This window comes from Lynx rufus, unplaced genomic scaffold (assembly GCF_022079265.1).
Source record: "Lynx rufus isolate CCGP_SWC_20201006 ecotype Redwood Valley unplaced genomic scaffold, mLynRuf1.p SCAF_4, whole genome shotgun sequence".
NCBI lineage: Eukaryota > Metazoa > Chordata > Mammalia > Carnivora > Felidae > Lynx > Lynx rufus.
Window position 1 is genome coordinate 164,398,621 of NW_025814856.1, and position 16,167 is coordinate 164,414,787.

Genomic DNA, 16,167 nt, shown 5'->3' on the forward strand with positions numbered 1-16,167 from the left:
TGCTGGGCAGAGAGCGGCTCTCCATCGACCACTGAGGTTGCTAGTGCGATGGATACCTGGTTAGCAGGGCCAGGGTCGGGGGGGGGGGGGGGCGGGAAGCACCAGGGCAACCAGCCGATAAGTTTCAGGTGAAGCAACCTAAATGTCACCCTGGGCGGAGGCCCGACGGAGACAGGGAAGAAAACCCTGGCGTTTAGGGGGACAACCTGTTTAGCCCGGCCTAGACCGAGGGGGAAAGGGTACTCCCTGCCAGGTCCGCTGGTCTTTTTCAAGGCTTTTGGTGAAATGAAGCCAGGCGCAATTTCCTCTGAAGAGCAAACGGGACCGAGCCTGCGGCCGGGCCGGCACACCACTTCCACCCGGACGGAAACGGCCCCGAGACTCCCACGCCCCGGCCTAGGGTCCTCCCATAGGCCCCGCCCCCTCACCCGCCACCCTGCCCCGCCCACGCCCTCCCCTCAGCCCCGCCCCGTCCTCTCCCTGCCCCACCCACCCCGCCCACACCGTACCCGTCTTAGCCCCGCCCACAAGCAATACCGGTCCCGCCCCTGTTGGCTCCGCCCACACGGACCCGCCCGCTAACCCCGCCCACAACCCTCCTTCCGGGCCTCGAGAGGGTGGCGCGGAGGCCGCAGCGGTGGGGGCGGGGCCAGCCTCACCCGGAATGAAAACAAACGGCGGCCGCCGCCGCATCCGGGCACTCGGCGGGTCGCGGCGGGCGCGGTGGTGGCGCAGGTGAGGCGGCGGCGGCGGTCGAGCGTCCAGTCCCCGACCCGGGTCTCAGCGGCGCCGTCGGGCGGCCCCCGCTCCCGGCACCACCCCGACGCATCCCCAGGCCGGCGGGGGCGCGGCCACAGCGGCGGGCGGTAGGCGCCCTGCGCGGAGGCCGGCCGGGGCTTCGGGACCCGACGGTTCGAGCGGCCCTGGGTCTGCGCTGGGCTGGGCCGGGGTGGTTGGGGGGGGGGGTGTTTAAAAATAATGTGGAGTATTGTTGGGGGCGGGGGGCAGAGAAAGAAATGTATCTGATTAGCCAGACAAAAAGCTTGAGACGCAACACTGTTATTCCAAATAAGCCGTTTGGGTTGTGTTTGCAGTCACAGCTAGGTTTTCTTTGCTATTTAATGAGAAAACATGGTTGATTATTTCTCTGACGACCTGGTTCTGCGTTTCTCATCTCCTTCCCTTACTCTTATTTTTTAAGACAAGAATCTTTTATTCCATCTAAGAGCAAATGTAGCGTATTTTGAGTATACGTGTACATATGTGTATTTGAAAAGCTCTGGGGAAAGGTAGCATAGATTGATCGTTACTAAAGTGAAAGTGAAAATTTTAAAGGCGTGGTTTAAAACGTTTCACTTTCAGTTTGAAGCAGTGATAATGAATTTCTGGGCTTCCCTCCCCCGTTTTCTTGAGAAATACTTGAAATACATCACTGCTTTTTTGGCTGCAATGTGAAACGCTGTACGGCACGCGTGAAACTTTCAGTTCTCCAGCTAAAACTGAAAACTGGTTTATTAAACGATTTGATTTGATGTGAAGTACGTATCCTCTTTGATTCTGTTGTCTATAACTGAAATTTTTGTACATTTCAAAACAGCAGACTATTCTTTTGTAAACATTAGGTCTTGTGCCTACAGACCGCCATCTGTTGATTTGCTCAGTGGGTAGATTGTGGGACACGCACTATATTTGTGAAACCCTTTGGGCCTTTAATCAGGCAGTGGCTAGGATGGGCCACGGAGGGCTGTGCACCTGGCCTTACAAACAGCTTGCCTCCCTTAGTAAGCGGCCCATGAAATGATCACTCCCTCCCCCCCCCCCCCCCCAGCCTGTTGATATTTTATTCAGAATTCCTGAAGATTTGAGTAGGGAACTAGATACAGTGGTTGTGTGAGTTATTTATGCTTGAAAAGCTAATGCTCATAAGTACGCATGCTTTTCCGTGTGAGAAGTGGTTTCTTAAATGCTTAAAAATCTGGGTTTCTCCTGTGGGTCACCCGGATGCACAAGCCCCTCCTTGATGTGTTTATTCCTTACTCCCTTTCCTCCTCCGTATCCTGATGACCTCTTTCTTCCCCCCACGCTGATATAAAATAGATTTGAACTTTAAGATATGTATTTATGGAATACACTTAAGTGAACAGACTTGATTTAAAATTAGGTGAATTGGGTTTCGGGGGGTGTGGAATACAGGCCTTACATAAAAAAAGAGAAAGTTACTTATCAAGATTATATTAACCCTTATATATGTATTTTTTTACTCTGTGGACCTTGTCTTCGTCATTCAGACGTTAATTATCTTTTTCCTTTTCTTACTCCTTGTCTAATTTGGTCGGTTGACATTGCCAGCAGCCTTAGCCATCCCTTCAAATTGCTGTGCTCATGAGAGATGAGTGGACCTCTCCATCGCTGGCCGGTGTTTCTTTGGGGGACACTAGTTACATACGCGAGACAGATAAGCAGTGAAGGATTGCGTGCCAGAATGCAAAGGCCAGTGTCATAGGCAGAAATCCCAGTGCTAGCCATGGCGCTGCCTAACTTTGTGACCTTGGTCAAGTCGTTGTACAAACCTGGGGCCTGGGTGTTTTCGGCTGTAAAATGATGATCCAACCAGCGTTCGATCTGAACAGTGCACATAGATGGGTTGTTGTGTGCTTATCACAAAATATATACATTTTCTCTAGTGAAACTTTTGTATTTAAAAATTTCAGTTCTAGGGAATGTTGCCAGTTCACGGTTCAAGCTGGCTTTTATGTTTACCCTTCCAAGGTGGTTGGTCTTTGTGTTAAACTCAGCAAAATACAAGTACAAGAGAACGTATAAACTCTCTGTTGAGTTGTTTATGACAGTTAACAGCTTTAGGGATTCACCTTCCCCTCATTTTATCTTTTCGATCAGAGAATAAGAGATTAAGAAATAGAAAAGTATTATAAGCCTTGCTACATATTAGCAACTTGGAAATACATACTTTATGTAACAGTAACATGCAACTGTATATTTTAGTGTATGTATAAAATACCTAAGAGAAATCTGGAGCTAGTTAAAACCTAGTCTAAAAGTAATGTAGATTAAACAGGAGGGGAAGGAGTGGAGGGGAGCTCTTCTTACCACACAGGTAAGTTATAAAATGCCTTGAAATACAGTGTGGAGTATCCTTCATATACTGTTTTGCTTTTAAGAATGGCGCAAAAGAAATATCTCCAAGCAAAACTGACCCAGTTTTTAAGGGAAGACCGAATTCAACTTTGGAAACCTCCGTATACAGATGAAAATAAAGAAGTTGGCTTGGCATTGAAGGTATTTTCTTTTAAGACTTAAATAAATAGCTGTGTTGTAAGTCTCCTTGGTGAATAAGGTTGTGGAGTCACCGGAAATTGCCAGGTGTAACCATGTAACTTTTGGCCTAGCCAAGAGCATTAGGGATAAGCAGGTACCCACTTTTCACTAGGAGTTGACAAGCTTCTTTTTGTTTAATAAGATTTTATTCATAGGAGAGTGTTCTCTAATTTGCGAGGCACATGCTATTTTTAATACCTTCAGTGTTACGTAAAAGTGGTAATCGGGGAACTAATTTTGACCTGCTGGTGAGGCAGTACTGATGCCTCTCTTGTGTGGCCAGGGGGAGCGGCTGGGTTGGTTCTCAGTTCTCCTTGCTAGCGTGGTTCACTATAAAATAGTTGCTCCCTTCTGCCAGCTATTTTTATACTATGGCTATATGTTCGTTTGTTCAAAATACATCTTTCTAAGAATTACGTCTCAGCTGTCTTCGGCAACATCAGAAATGGCGTTGTTTTAGGGGAGGGGCAGAGAGCCGGCGCGCGCGAGAATCCCAAGCAGGCTGCGTGCTGCCAGTGCAGAACCCAGTGCGGGGCTCGAACCCATGAAGCCTCGAGATCGTGACCTGAGCCGAAACCAACAGACGGACGCTTATTCAACTGAGCCACCCAGGCGCCTTCATTAATCATTTCTGATAGAACTCTGTCATGTTGGAATATAGCGTGTCCTTTTCTGCTTTCTTAGTCTGAGTACCCTGAGACAAGTAATGTAATGTTTATCAGGGACTGAGGACTGTCACAAGGGCATCATATTGCCCCGTGTGGTGACGCAAGGAAGCGCTTGGGAGAAAAGAGTTTTCCTATTTTTCCTGTTCCTGACAGGCCCCACTTTGTGTTTTCTGCAACCCGTTTTCTGACCTTTTTTCTGAATTTGCTTGTTACAGTCTCTTGGCTCAGAAGCTAGGTATGGCAGAATAAGAAAGCTATTTGGTCTTTGCCCCCAGGACGTGACGCAGAGTTCCTAAAACCCTTGGAGTGTCCCCAGTGATAAAGGTGATAGGAGCATCATTTGTTCCAATGAGGCAACTGTTGGTAATACCTTCAGGATGGGGCTGCTGGCCAAAAAGACCAAGCTTGGATTAGAAGCTTAGACTTCCATTCCCCTTTCCAACCTCGGAGAGGGGAGAAGGCTGGAGATTGAGTTAATTACCAAAGGCCAATGACGGTAATCAGTCATGCCTTCAGAAGGGAACTCCCTTGAAAACTTCCAGATTGGCAGACCTATCCGGGTGCTGTGAGGGCGGCACGCCCCAATGCCTCAGGGTTAGAGGCGCCTGCGCTCGGACCCTTTGACGCTCTGCCTTCTGTACCTCTTCACCTAAACACTCATTTGTATCCTTTACAATCAACTATCGTTGGGAGTACAGCGTTCTTCTGAGTTCTGTTGAGTCATTCTAGCAAATTATGGTTTTACAACCAGTACAGTGATTCAGAATTTTCTGGTAGGATAGTTATTTAAGTTTCACCTGACTTGTTCTCACAAGTTGGAAAAATGGGAATGTTTTCTCTATTTTTGTTTTTGTTTTTTCTTTCTATCCCCTCCAGTGGAGCTGACCACTTCACTTATAACGTATCACAGTCAACGTAGGTCCCGGCCCACCTTTCTTTTAGCCCAGGATAATCCCCATTATAATTGACACTTCTTCTATTCGGTCCCGTTTTCCTATCCTTTGTTTTTTGTTTTTGTTTTTTAACTGTTATTTTAACGTTTATTCATTTTTTTTCAACGTTTTTTTTTTTTTTATTTTTTAATTTTTTTTTTTTTTATTTTTGGGACAGAGAGAGACAGAGCATGAACGGGGGAGGGGCAGAGAGAGAGGGAGACACAGAATCGGAAACAGGCTCCAGGCTCTGAGCCATCAGCCCAGAGCCCGACGCGGGGCTCGAACTCACGGACCGTGAGATCGTGACCTGGCTGAAGTCGGACGCTTAACCGACTGCGCCACCCAGGCGCCCCAACGTTTATTCGTTTTTGAGAGAGAGTGAGTGGGGGAGAGGCAGAGAGAGAGGGAGATACAGAATCCGAAGCAGACTCCAGGCTCTGAGCTGTCAGCGCAGAGGCAGATGCAGGGCTCGAACTCACTAACCTGCGATCATGACCTGAGCCGAAATCAGAAGCTTAACCGACTGAGCCACCCAGGTGCCCTATCCATCCTTTGTTTCTATTTCCTTTTATTTTTACCTGGATCCTTCCTAGCCTCTCTCCCTCTCAAGATGTCAAGCCCGTCTGGGTTTCTCTCCGATGGGCTGACCGCCACTCAGCAGAGCCCTTCACACGCTGTCCCGTATCGTGCCCCTTTTCTGCAGTCGGCGCTACACTGACCTGTGTTCTGATCTGGCTTCACAGGACCTTGCCAAGAAGTACTCTGACAAGCTAGACTGCTGTGAAAATGAAGTGGAAAAGATAATAGAAGAAATACGTTGCAAAGCAATTGAGCGTGGCGCGGGAAATGAAAATTATAAAACAACAGGAATTGCGACAATTGAGATATTTTTACCTCCCCGACTAAGAAAAGTGAGTAATTTCCCTAAATGAGTACATAGGTACCAATGCTTTGTTAACTTAGTGATAAATTGTGATTTAAAAAAAAAAAGTGTATTTATTTATTTTGAGAGAGAGTGAGCAGGGGAGGAGCGGGGGGGGGGGGGGGGGAGAGAATCCCAAGCAGGCTCCACACTGCCAGCACAGAGCCCGATGAGGGGCTCGAACTCACGAACCGTGAGATCATGACCTGAGCTGAAATCAAGAGTCAGATGCTTAACTGACTGAGTCACCCAGCGCCCTGTGATTTTTTTTTTTTTTTAAGGCTACAATCCACAGTTAAAATTCTTTTCGGTTACTTAACATGTTGAATATTTATCAACTTCCAAGTTAATTTTGTAGGTTTTTCAAACTGGAACATTTTTTTTTTTTTTATTTTTTTTATTTTTTTTAAATTTTTTTTTTTTTCAACGTTTATTTATTTTTGGGACAGAGAGAGACACAGCATGAACGGGGGAGGGGCAGAGAGAGAGGGAGACACAGAATCGGAAACAGGCTCCAGGCTCTGAGCCATCAGCCCAGAGCCTGACGCGGGGCTCGAACTCACGGACCGCGAGATCGTGACCTGGCTGAAGTCGGACGCTTAACCGACTGCGCCACCCAGGCGCCCCAAACTGGAACATTTTTACAGGGTGGGTTTGTCCCTCACGGACCTCCAAAACGTCACAAGGCTATGCGTCACATGGCTTACCTTTTCTGCAGTTCGGACAAACGTTTAGAAATAACGGGGAATCAAAGGAATACTTCAGGTTTTTTGCCGAGCTGTGTGCAGCCGGACACGTCAGTCGGGAATTCTCCCTCTTCTCTGTGCTGGTGGAGGTTAGAGTGTGATGGACTGAGTGCTCCAGCAGGGCCACAGTGATGCGGGCGGGGCCACCGCATGTCAGGGCCACGTCCTCAGTAGTGCAAGTCCAGAAAGGTTCTTGAGGCAGGGTACCCAAAGGTTGCTGGCCTCTGAGGACTGATCAGTGTTAATCATTTTCAGAAGATCTGAAAATCTATAAGCGTCAGATCTACCATAGGGCCCAGCAGTTTTACTCCAGAAAACCGTGTCTGTGCGGAAACTTGTACGTGAATGTTTGTAGCAGCTGTGTTCACGGAAGAGCCCTCTCTGGCTCCTGGGTGGAAACAGCCCACATGTCCGTCAGTGGGTGAACGATCCATGAGGGAGGGTGGCCACACGGAGGAATGTTACTCAGCCACGAAGACGATGAGGTCCTGACACGTCTGTGACACGGCTGAACCTTAGCAACACGATAGAAGCCAGACACAGAGGCCACACATTGTACAGTCCGTTCATATGAAACGTCTAGAACGAGTGAATCCATAGAGACAGAGACTAGATCAGTGGTTGCCTGGGGCTTGGGGGATAAAGGGAGGGATTGGGGGTGTGAATTATGGTATTTTTTGGAGGGGATGATGAAAACGTTCTGACATTTGGTTACGGTAACGGTTGTGTGACTTCACAAGTGTACAGGAAACCCCTGACTTCTCTTTTAAACAGGTGAGCTTTATGAAATGTAAATTATCTCATTAAAGCTTTAACACATTTCTAGGAAAAACAAAGAGCTTTTTGAGAAAAAGAAAATGACATATGTAACTACCTCAGGATGCCCGTTCACATATATCTATATATCTATATCTATATCTATATCTACATCCACATATATATCCACACACATACAGGGCTCCTCTTTGCTAGAATCAAGCACCGGGGAAACCAGCTCACCGGTCAGAAAGCTGAGTGTACAACCTGAGCAGATGTGCATGGTCTCGTAGGCTTCCCTGCTGATCGCAGTTTTTCCTCAGAAGCCCAGCCAGTGGAGAACGAAGAGGTTCCGAGATCATGTCTTGCCACTCCCTGCTCAGTGGGCACCGTGTCGTGTTCACTGAGGGTGGCTGCAGTGCTGGAGGTGCTGGTCTGGGTCCTTGTGTCGCATAGGCCAGCTCCCTTGAGTAAAGACGCATCACAAACCCCTCTGAACATCTAACTTCCCGCCGGAGGCTGAGCCCTGCCTCGGGTGCACGCTGCCACCCCCTTGAGGGCATCCAGGTCACAGGGTCAGCATGTTCAGTAGCTTCTTCACTAGGCACGTGTCATTTCAGGCCTTAACATCGTCTGATACCAGCCTTCCTGATTTTATAGACAGAGTAATAGCACCAAAAAGTGTCACACTGAAGTACATTTTCTTTGATTTGCCTTTTTTAAAACAGGATAGGAAAAACCTGTTGGAGACCCGATTGCACATCAGTGGCAGAGAACTGAGGTCAAAGTAAGTATCTGTTTGCCCGGCGCCCCAGCTGCTCTCGGCCCTTTTACATTAGCTCGACTGATCCTTTGTGACAGTCCCGTCAGAGAGACAGGGCAGGTGTTATTTATGCTCGCTTAATGGAAGGGAAACAGGCCTCGAGGCCGCAGAACTTGACCAGGCTCACACTGCCAGTTAAGGGCAAAGCAAGAACTCAAGACTGGCACCACTCGCCTTCATTTCCCAGTGGACTTGAGGTCCGTGGGAACGCCATGCCTGCCACCTGACCGGCACTGGCCAACGTGTCCTAATCAGCGAACGAGTGATATAAATAACCTGATATTCACCAGATCACCAGCTTTGACTTTTATTTCTTCGCGCACTGATAACTTGCTGTGACATTCAGCAAGGTGTTCTAGCCGATTTCAGGCTGTCGGCCCATCTGTAAAAAGAAAAAAATACCCGTCACAGGCCAGTGAAATTTACCTTTTGAGGCCTGGTTGGTCAGGTCATCCACTTCTCGATTTTTAAATGGTAAGTGTCTTCACTACCTCCAGGGCTAGCCAGTCCTTGTTTGTGAAGCTGATTTTTCTCATTTCCTCTGGTCTACATCAGGGCCGTTAGGGATGGATTCAGGAAGCATCATTCATTCAGCACACATGCGCAGAAGATTGCCGGGAGCACCCCTCTATTATGGGCTCCTCCAGGGAGTCCGCAGAAAGTGTAGAGAATGGATTTGCTTCTGACATGCAGCCAGGGCCCTCCTCTTCAAATGGATGTCCCGCCCAAGTGGTCTCCACAGCATGAGGAAAGAGATAGTTTTAAAAAGGACATGGCCTCTTACACAGTCTCAAATAACCACCTAGGAACCACGAAGTGATGTTTGTGAGTCAGTAAATCGAAATACCAGAGTTTCTGAGGGGAATGTATGAAATAGCTGTCACGATTAAACTCTCTTTAACGGCTCATGACAAATTGACGGCCTGCAGCGGGTACCGGTTTATTTTACAGAATAGCTGAAACCTTCGGATTTCAAGAAAATTACATCAAAATTGTCATCAACAAGAAACAGCTTCAACTAGGTATGTCATGGCAAAGTGCAGAATTTTAAATCGGGTTCATGTAATGACGCTGCATCTTTTTTCTCTCTCTTTTTCTGTTCACCAATTTCTAGCGGCTCTCTTGGACACATAGTCTAAAACTGATCGTCGCAGTGTTCGCTAAAATAAGCACGTAGAGCAGAAAGCAAGTTTTCCAATCAGCATTTACTATCTGTTCTGTGCTGGCGGGAAGAAAGACGCTCATTCAGGTCTGAGGAAATGTTAAGGAACGGAGATGCAGAGGCCACAGCGAAAAGGTGGTGGCAGTGGTTCTCAAGCCGGGTGATTTTGCCACCCAGAGGACATTTGGCAATGTCTGGAGACGATTTTGGTTGTCATGACTTGGTTGTGGGGTGCGGGTGGGGGCTTGTGCTCCTGTCACATAGGGAGTAGAGGCCAGGGACGCTGCTGAACATCAGATCAGGCACAGAACAGCTCCCACGACAGACTCACTTGGCCCACGATGTCAGTAGTGCTGCTGTGAGAAACCCCGGGCCCTGTGAACTTGTGCAGTGTTAGAATGTTCTTCCTAACAGAAGCAGGAAGCCATGGAGGCTGGGGCGGGGCGGGGGGGGGGGGCGAGTGCAACATGACATATTTGGGTTTCAAAGGTCCCTTTGGCTGCCCTAGGGAGATGGACTTGAAGGAGGCACGAATAGACTTGGGCGACCAGTTCGCTGTTGCAGCAGTTTGGGCGGGCACTGCAGTCTGCTCCCAGTAAGTTCTTCTGGCTTAGAGAGTCAGGTTCACATCCTCGCTTGATGGAACACAGCCTGCACACAGCCCTAGGCTTCCTTTCCAGCGTCTCCGCGAGCCATTTCCTGTTTCTTGTGGGTGTCATAGACAGCTTTTCACTGTCATCTCTGTGATAGTGCTGTTTGTGGTATTCTTCATGGGTTGGAAATCCTTGATTTCGTCGTTATCAAATCCATCAATTTCCACCTTATCATTTGTGTTTTAATAGTTACTTCCCCACCCCCACCCCAGGGCCACACAGTTTTCTACATTTTCTTGTATTAGTTTAATCTGCGTGAGGTCTGTAATCTGTCCGGAGGCCCCCTTTATATTTAAAGGCTAAAGATCGAACTTATCTTGCTGTTGCCACACTGCCCTTCGGTGCCTCCTTTGTCAGAGCTCTGTTTCTGCACTTCCTGTTCTTTCCTTTGACCTATAGGTTTATTCCTGGGCCAGAACCATAGAGGGTTTTCTGTTGGGGTGTAATTGACATGTAACATTATATGAGTTCCAGGGGTACAGGGTAATGATTCGATGTTTGTATATATTGTGGAACGAGCACGATGATCTGTCGTCTCACGTAATTAATTTTTTTTTTCTTGTGAGAAGAACTTTTATTCTCTTAGCCACATTGAAATATAAAACACAGTATTGTTTGTTGTAGTCACCAGGCTGCACATCAAACAGCCCAGGACGGACTTACTTTGTAACTGAAGTTTCTACCTTTTGACCACCTTCACCCATAGGGTTCTATTACCGTGGTTTTGTTGTAGTTTTAAAATCTGGTAAAAGTCCCCTTCTTGGCTCTTTTTTTTTTTTTTTTTTTAAGTTTATTTGGGGAGAGAGAAAGAGAACCAGCAGGGAGGGGCAGAGAGAGGGGGGGACAGAGGATCCAAAGCGGGCTCTGTGCTGACAGCCTGATGTGGGGCTCGAACCCATGAACTGTGAGATCATGACCTGAGCTGAAGTTGGACTGAGCCACCCAGGTCCCCCTTGGCTCTTTTTTATTAAGGTGATTTGGCCATTGGTGTATCTTTATTTTTTTACATTAGAATGGTTGCCGAGTTTCTCAAGAAAAAAATCCAACTGGAGTTTTCCAGAAAAACATTCCAATTTGTATGTTTATGGTTCATAATATTTCATTCTTTTAAAATCTGTATGTATGTGTGTTTATTCTTCATTTTGATGGTGGTCCATTTGCATCTTTGACTTAGTTTTTGTTAGGTTTGTGTATTTGATTACTTTTTCATGGAACCAGGTTTTGATTAGTTTAATAAGCTCTTTTATTCTGGTTCATTGATTTCTGCCACTTTTTTTTCCACGTTTATTTATTTTGAGAGAGAGAGAGAGCGCGCAAACGGGAGGGAGACCGAGAATCCCAAGCAGGCCCTGCACTGCCAGTGTGGAGCCCGACGTGGGGCTTGAACTCGCGAGATCATGACCTGAGCTGAAACCCACAGTCGGATGCTTAACCGACTGAGCCACCCAGACGTCCCTCTGCCAGTAGCTTTATTTCCATTTTATGTGTGCAGAACCTGGGTCCTAGGAAATACGCACTTTACTCAGGGTCACAGAGCTATAAAGGGATAGAACCCAGGAGGTTTGCTTTTAACCGCCACCGTAGATCTCCCGCCGTGCCCCACTGCACCGGGTCTTCTCGCCCGTTGCTGCGAACCCGGTTTGTGGTTCGTCCAGCTACAGGGGAGGAAAGTTCACCGGTTGCTTTTACCCCCTGCCTAGCAGCAGCTGAATTACACGTGCTGTCACCGAGTCCGTCGCGCAGTGGCTCGCAAGTACTCGGGCAGGTTTAAGAGCTCATGTAGGGACACGGAGAATGGACCGCTTTCCAGCTCCAGCGGCTCTTTTCGTAATGAGCATTTCCGATTTGTGCAGGGAAAACTCTTGAAGAACAAGGAGTGACGCACAACGTGAAAGCAATGGTGCTTGAACTGAAACAGTCTGAAGAGGATGTGAGGAAAAACTTCCAGGTTGAAGAAGAAGAGCAAAATGAAGCCGAACTAAAAGAAAAAAGAATCCAGAGGACCAAGAGAGGCCTGGAGATCTTGGCGGAGAGAGGTACACAGCACTCTGGGCGCTTTATCTCACTCAGGGTCTTACAGGCGGTGGCAGATCAGACCTGGGGGGGAGGGCGGGGAGGGGCAGGGGGCTCACCGTTCTTATGGGCTCTTGTGCCCCACGGTCTAGTAGTTCAGTGTCCCCATCACTGCTTTTTAGCGTCGAACTAACGGGGTTCCTTTCGGCTTTGTTGCAGCTGAGATGGTGGTGGACCCAGAAACCACGCCGTACTTAGACATAGCTAACCAGACGGGCAGATCCATCAGAATTCCCCCTTCAGAAAGAAAAGTAAGGACTATAGAAGTTTGTGGCTCGCGCTTCGGTTGGCTGTCCAGGACAGAAGTGGTTTGCTAGTTCTTGTATCTTGGACTATTAGAAAGGACTAGAAATAGCTTTCTGGTTGAGCATATAAACGGGATGTCACCATATGGTGAGCACCTGGGTACAGCGGACTCACCCTGTGATTTTCAGTGCAGTGGAACGGGACAGCATGATTGCACTGTCCCGCGGCGGTGACTTGGAACATTCCTGAGTAATGTGACGCACTGCCTTCAGCATAAGTGGCTTCCCGGGGCAGTGGTAGCTTTGATGTGGTGTTTTCACTAGAGGGCCATGTCCCCCAAGGGACGGATCGGGGGGGGGGGCTGGGATGGGGGCTCTGTAACTTGGGAAGAGTCTGACAGGCGATCCTGCCATCTCACCCCAGTCCCCCAGTCCCCCGTTCCGTGTTCGCTAGCTTGGAATAGGCAGGAGGCGGTTGTCCCCTGGAACATACCCAAGCTGGTCTTTTATGGCAGCGTTCTACAGCTGCGACCCCGAGATGAGAGAGCTAGAGTCCAGGACCTCCTTAGAAAGAAGAGCTAGAATGACGGTGGGCCAAGTCCATTTTAATTTTTGTCTTTATTTTTTTTTAATGCTTATTTATGTTTGAGAGGAAGCACAAGCAAGGGAGGGACAGAGAGAGAGAGGAAGACAGAGAGGGAGACGGGATCCGTCAGCTCACAGGCCGATGCGGGGCTGTGTGTCACCAACCGTGAGATCGTGGCCTGGGCCGAAGTTGGAGCTTAGCCGACTGAGCCACCCAGGCGCCCCCTAATTTTTCCGTCTTTAAAAGACAAGTTTGTGTAGGTCTCACGATATGAATTACTCCCTTGAAAGTGGAGGATTAAAGTCACGTTTTAAGAAGAGGACTTTGTAGCCATCAGTGGATTGATCGGTGTTTGTTTTTAAATGTTGGTGATTATTCGCCACAGCTCTCTGACATTAAATGAAGATATCCAGATCTTTTCCGAAAATATTTACAAGACTGAAGCATAAACTCAAATCTAAATATCAATGAACTTAAAGCATTTTCTGCATTACCTTTTTTTTTTTTTTTTTAAAGTAAGCTCTGTGCCCGGCATGGGGTAGGAACTCATGACCCCAAGACCAAGAGTCACATGCTCTACTAACCAAACCAGGCAGGCGCCCCTGGATTGCCTTTTAAAAATTGTTTTAGAGGGGCACCTGGGTGTCTCAGTCAGCTGAGCATCTGACTTCAGTTTAGGTCTCAATCTCACGATTCAGGACTTCGAGCCCCACATGGGGGCCCTCTGCTGTCAGCCTGTCAGCTCAGAGCCTACCTACTTCATTCAGATCCTCCATCCCCCTCTCTCCGCCCCTCCCCTGCTTGCGCTCTCCCCCAAATAAATAAATATGTAAAAAAATAATAAACAATAAAGAAAACTTTTTTTAGAAATACTAGAGTTGACAGTTCAGAAAAAACTTTGTCAAGACTAGAAAGTGAAATGAATATGTTTTCTAAAAAGGATACAAACAAGCATCTCTGGTTACTTCTTTATGTGTTCAGTCTTCGAGAGTACTAGAAATCCATCTAAGTCACCAGGTACTAAAATAAACTGCTGGAAACAAAGGGGGCAGGTGCTGGCTGTGACCGTATCAGTCACATTGAATTGAGTGCTTGATCCGAGCATTTTGATGAAATGAAAGCATTGATTATATTTTTCTTGATTTTGGCTTTTAGATTCAGTTGTGATCTTGTTGTCATTGTTTTTTTAAATCTTTATTTGATTTCTTTAGACTTACTGTGCTTTTAATAGAATTTGTTTTATTATAGTTTAAAGTGATGTTTTTTTTAAATCCGTATTTTTTTCTAGGCCCTTATGTTAGCTATGGGATATCATGAGAAGGGCAGAGCTTTCCTGAAAAGAAAAGAATATGGAATAGCCTTGCCATGTCTGTTGGATGCTGACAAATATTTCTGGTAGGCGCTTTTGTATTTGGTGAATACCAGTTATAAGGAAGATTTCCCAGTTAAGGAAGGTCTTCCGGTTTTAAGGAAGGTCTTCCCTGTGAAGAATTTTATAGACATACGCACTTACTGTCCTTACGGCAAGCATGCGGGACATAGGTCTGGGTTTTGTGATGCGTCGGCACCCTGCCCCATCCGTCATGCAGGCCCCATCAGCTTTTCCCCTCGTGGTTTTGGTGTGGATGTTGATATCATTCCCCAAATCTATTGTTTTATCAGGGGCTGCAAAACAGTGATACATACCTCCTGCATTTATTGCCGGGATTTTCCTGGGAAGAAATATTTTTCCTCATCAGCTAATTGGGTTACAGTCAGGTACAGTTTGTACAGAAAGAATAAAAAGCTCGGTTCTTCCCTCTTGTTTTCTTGTTTTCAGAATAAATGAGCGGCTTCCCTAGAATTCTCCAAAGGGGATATCGGCAGTGAATTGGGTTTTCTTTTTCTTTTCTTTTTTTTTTTTTTAAAGTATCAGTGTGAACTCATGGACTTTAACACATTTGATGTATTTCAAACCTCAGTGCTTTAAATTGACCGTCTTTGGCCAGCAAGTGGGTCCTGGCTGTCTTTCATGTTTTTGACCTGATCCCAGCGGTCTTGGTCTCCGGTGTTCCAGACGCCTCCTGCCCATTCCCTGCCCCAGGCCAGGAAGCAGCCGTTTCCCAAGGATTCCTAATTCCTCTTAATGGCAAAAGGCACTGAGAGACTACAATCCTGAAAGAAGAAACATTTGAAAATTAGACTTGAGATTTAAGAATGGTCCGAAGTTAACAACATTCGGGTAATTTTTCCCCCATTTTGACAAATTCCCCCAAGATGTATCGTACACGTCAAGAAAATCAATACAGATGTTTACGGTTTGCCAAACGTACTAGCACCCTCGGGCTTTAAGTGAACAAATCCCAATTTATTTAAAAAAAAAATTTTTTTTTTTCAACATTTATTTATTTTTGGGACAGAGAGAGACAGAGCATGAACGGGGGAGGGGCAGAGAGAGAGGGAGACACAGAATCGGAAACAGGCTCCAGGCTCTGAGCCATCAGCCCAGAGCCTGACGCGGGGCTCGAACTCACGGACCGCGAGATCGTGACCTGGCTGAAGTCGGACGCTTAACCGACTGCGCCACCCAGGCACCCCAACAAATCCCAATTTAAACTGACTTAAGTAAGAAAGGGGATTTGTTGTTTCGAATATTTGGGAGAAGGAGGCAAATCTGAAAATAACTAGAATGAGGGCTTGGTGCCTTTCGGGTTTTCTTACTCTGCTGGTCTCTGCTTCTATGCTGGTTTCATTTTCTTCGACTAGACACGGTGCAGGCGGTAAGTTAGGTCCCTCAAACTCAGATACGGTTTCTCGTTTCCTTCCATAATCGTTTGTAACTTTTGGTTAGGAAAATTTCAAGTACACATAAAGATTAGTATAGTGAATTCCTATACATTTTTAATCCAGCTTCAGCAGTTACCAAGACGTGGTTGACCTTGATTTGTCTGCATGAGCCTTTCTTCATCTTTTTATCCCAGATAAATCCTTGAAATGATTTTCGGGTCTCCAGGAACCCCTGAATAAAAATAACCGTATCTCCAGTTCACAGTACGTTAACGTGTTCAGTAAGCAGTAGGTATACTAATCCAGGAATAATTGTCAGTGCCTCAGCAGAGAATGACACTTTTTCCCTGAAGCTCTGTTTATTTGGGCTACCTTATTGGCATACGTTGGGTGCGAGTGCTTCCTCTTGGTAGAGACGAGCGCTGACACACGTCAGGGATGTGCGTGTGTTGTTTCCTTTCCCACATGATGATTTCCCACCTTCACGGTGGCCAAA

General features: G+C 46.9%; 1 protein-coding gene across 1 annotated transcript in view; it reads left to right on the top strand.

Moving 5' to 3' along the window:
- The first annotated feature begins 636 nt into the window (after positions 1-636).
- Positions 637-16,167, top strand: part of NUB1 (negative regulator of ubiquitin like proteins 1) — a 28,862-nt gene continuing 13,331 nt past the window's right edge. The window contains exons 1-8 of the mRNA XM_047094803.1: positions 637-735; positions 3,180-3,297; positions 5,683-5,850; positions 8,092-8,150; positions 9,138-9,208; positions 11,855-12,037; positions 12,234-12,325; positions 14,194-14,300. Of these exons, the coding sequence (XP_046950759.1) occupies positions 665-735; positions 3,180-3,297; positions 5,683-5,850; positions 8,092-8,150; positions 9,138-9,208; positions 11,855-12,037; positions 12,234-12,325; positions 14,194-14,300 (869 nt within the window). The 5' untranslated portion in view covers positions 637-664. The remainder of the gene's footprint in view (positions 736-3,179; positions 3,298-5,682; positions 5,851-8,091; positions 8,151-9,137; positions 9,209-11,854; positions 12,038-12,233; positions 12,326-14,193; positions 14,301-16,167) is intronic.